General features: G+C 39.0%; 1 protein-coding gene across 1 annotated transcript; it reads right to left on the bottom strand.

Moving 5' to 3' along the window:
- Positions 1 to 548: 548 nt before the first annotated feature.
- On the bottom strand, positions 549 to 2133 carry LOC106322763 (serine racemase). Its single transcript, XM_013760890.1, has 5 exons — positions 1910 to 2133; positions 1732 to 1818; positions 1394 to 1624; positions 1057 to 1317; positions 549 to 984 (listed from the first exon to the last, which is right to left on the bottom strand). Exons 1-5 carry the CDS (start codon positions 2074 to 2076, stop codon positions 732 to 734), a joined length of 999 nt encoding a protein of 332 aa, XP_013616344.1. The 5' UTR covers positions 2077 to 2133; the 3' UTR covers positions 549 to 731.
- Positions 2134 to 2536: the final 403 nt, after the last annotated feature.

Raw genomic sequence — 2536 nt, 5'->3', positions numbered from 1 at the left:
TTACTTCCACCATAAGAGCCACCAAAGACAACCACAGGCGATGCCTCGGATGATAGATTCTGCTTCAAGCTTCTTATCAGGATTCTGCATAATCAGCCAATGCCTTCTGAGCGTTCAAGTTACCCAATGTCTATGCCATGGTTTGAAACTGAAGTGGTCAAGACTATGCGTTGATCCTCTCTAGGGCTGGGAGTTTCAGTTGCGGCAGTATAACGATCTTTTTGGGTTATAGTTTTATGACACCACCGTGCTGTTTTTTCTTTAACAAGTAACAACTACTGTCTGTTAGAAATCTAGGTTCTACCAATTCTATGTTTCTTTTACTTCTTTTAAGGGCGAAGAGTTTATAATACATTTATTTGTCTGTTTACGAATCCTCAAGCAATCGTCGTGACAAAGACAGCAGTATGCTATACAAACTGAAAAGAAGGTTAGGCTAGGAGATAATGCTTGTAGAAATAAAATACATTGTCTCCTCAGAGATCTTATTAGAGCATTTAGTGTAGCACATAAGAGGTAAGGTGATACCAAAAGAAGAAGATGATCCATGTGCCAAGAGACAATCCATAAAAGCAATAAACTCTACAACACATTGCTTTCTTCTCTTTGGACTCTGTACTAAGGCGGAGTTTCTTGCAAGAACATGAATCCTTTTGTTCAAAATTCTACAGACAATTCTCACATCGATATCGAAGAAGTAGTGAAACAAATGCAGTAACCAAGATGTTTAATTACACTGAACTCTTAAATGAATCCCACAGAACACCCAAATCGACATTACCTCCTGAGAGTACAATCCCTATATTTTTACAATCTTTCCAACAAGGATTGCTACGGAAACTAGTTGATAAAACTGCTGCTAGGCCAATGGCACCACTTGGTTCCACACAGACTTTCAGCATTTCATAACACATTCTCATGGCTTCAATTATCTCCCTATCCTCCAAAACTACAACATCATCTACCATATCTCTCACTACCGGCCTAATAGAAAGAAAAAAAAAACATGTTTTCAGAAAACATTTTATGTTCTATAGAATTAAGGATTAGAGGTACCATGTTAAGTCTCCTAGAGAAGCACGAAGGCCATCCGCTATGGTATTAGTCACAGGTAAAGTGATGATTCTACCAGCAACCTTAGACTGAGCCGCATCATCAGCTCCTTTTGGTTCAGCTGCTATAATCCGGATGCTCGGCTTAATTGACTTAGCAGCCAGCGCCACACCAGAGATCAAACCACCCCCGCTTATCGGCACAATTATAGTGTCAATCTCTTGGATTTGCTCCAACAGTTCCAACGCAACAGTACCCTGACCACTGTTCAAAGAACTATGCATAAGATTTGAAGATTCATACAATTTTTGAATCATTAGTATCAAGAAAAGCGAAGTACCTTATGATGCGTCCATCATTATATGGGTGGATGAGAACAGAACCTGTTTCCTGCAAAACTCTGGAAGCTACTTCCTCTCTAGAAGACATTGTTGCTTCACTCCATATAACCTTACCACCATAACGGATCACATTATCTACTTTGCACTTCGGAGCACCTTTTGGTACAACGATATACGCAGGGATCCCCTGCATCTTCGCAGCCAAAGACAACGCAGCAGCATGGTTTCCACTGGTACAACAAAACTCAACAGCAAGCAAGAGACTAACAAGTGAATACAATTACTACTAAGTGTATCATTAGCTATAAACACACAAATCAAGAAGATAGTAGAGAACCTGCTGTGTGTTACAACCCCTTTGGCTGCTTGTTCAGCACCAAGAGCCAAGACAGCATTGCATGCTCCACGAAACTTGAAAGCTCCACTTGTTTTTCACACAATAAACAGAGAAGGGATTACTTAATACTGAGAACAAAAAGAGAGAAACTTTAAGAAGATAATAAGCAAAGCCTCACCCTTTCTGAAAGCACTCGCACTTAAAGAACAAGCTTCTTCCAGAGATTGAATTCAAGGACTCAGATGTTAGCACTGGAGTTTTGTGTATGTACGGCTTGATACGTTCATTAGCTTCCTTTATGGAAGATAAATCCGCAGCATATTCATGCCTCTTCTTTGCTTCCATTTCTGAAAGGACTTACTGTCTGATTGGATTTGGAAATGGGATTTTTCTTTTTGTAGATTTCAGAGAACATAGATGTTGTCTTGTTTCAATTATCTCTGAAAACGACAGCACGATGTTTGGATCTAAAACAGTGAACGTTGCGCTGTTTTCCATAATAAAACGTCGTGAACTGTCTGTGTATATTAACAAAACTGTTGCATGTTTTCTTTTGCTTGGCTTTTAGCCAACGTGCTTCCAAACTTTTGTTTACTCCTCTAGCAAACAAGTGAGGATGAGTGGAGTTGAGCAGAGTGGATATTCAGAAAATTCTAAATGTCCGTGATCCGCTTTGATATTCAATTTTGATCCGTTATTATTTGTGAAATTGTAAGTATTCGAAAGTTCAAATATTCGTAACTATTTACGTATTACCTGCTCCGCTTTGTCAAAAAAATTATTTTGTTCATTAGGTTTTGGTCCA

The sequence above is a fragment of the Brassica oleracea genome, chromosome C2, assembly GCF_000695525.1.
Source record: "Brassica oleracea var. oleracea cultivar TO1000 chromosome C2, BOL, whole genome shotgun sequence".
In the NCBI taxonomy this organism is placed as follows: Eukaryota; Viridiplantae; Streptophyta; class Magnoliopsida; order Brassicales; family Brassicaceae; genus Brassica; species Brassica oleracea.
This window is presented reverse-complemented; position numbering and strand designations above follow the sequence as displayed.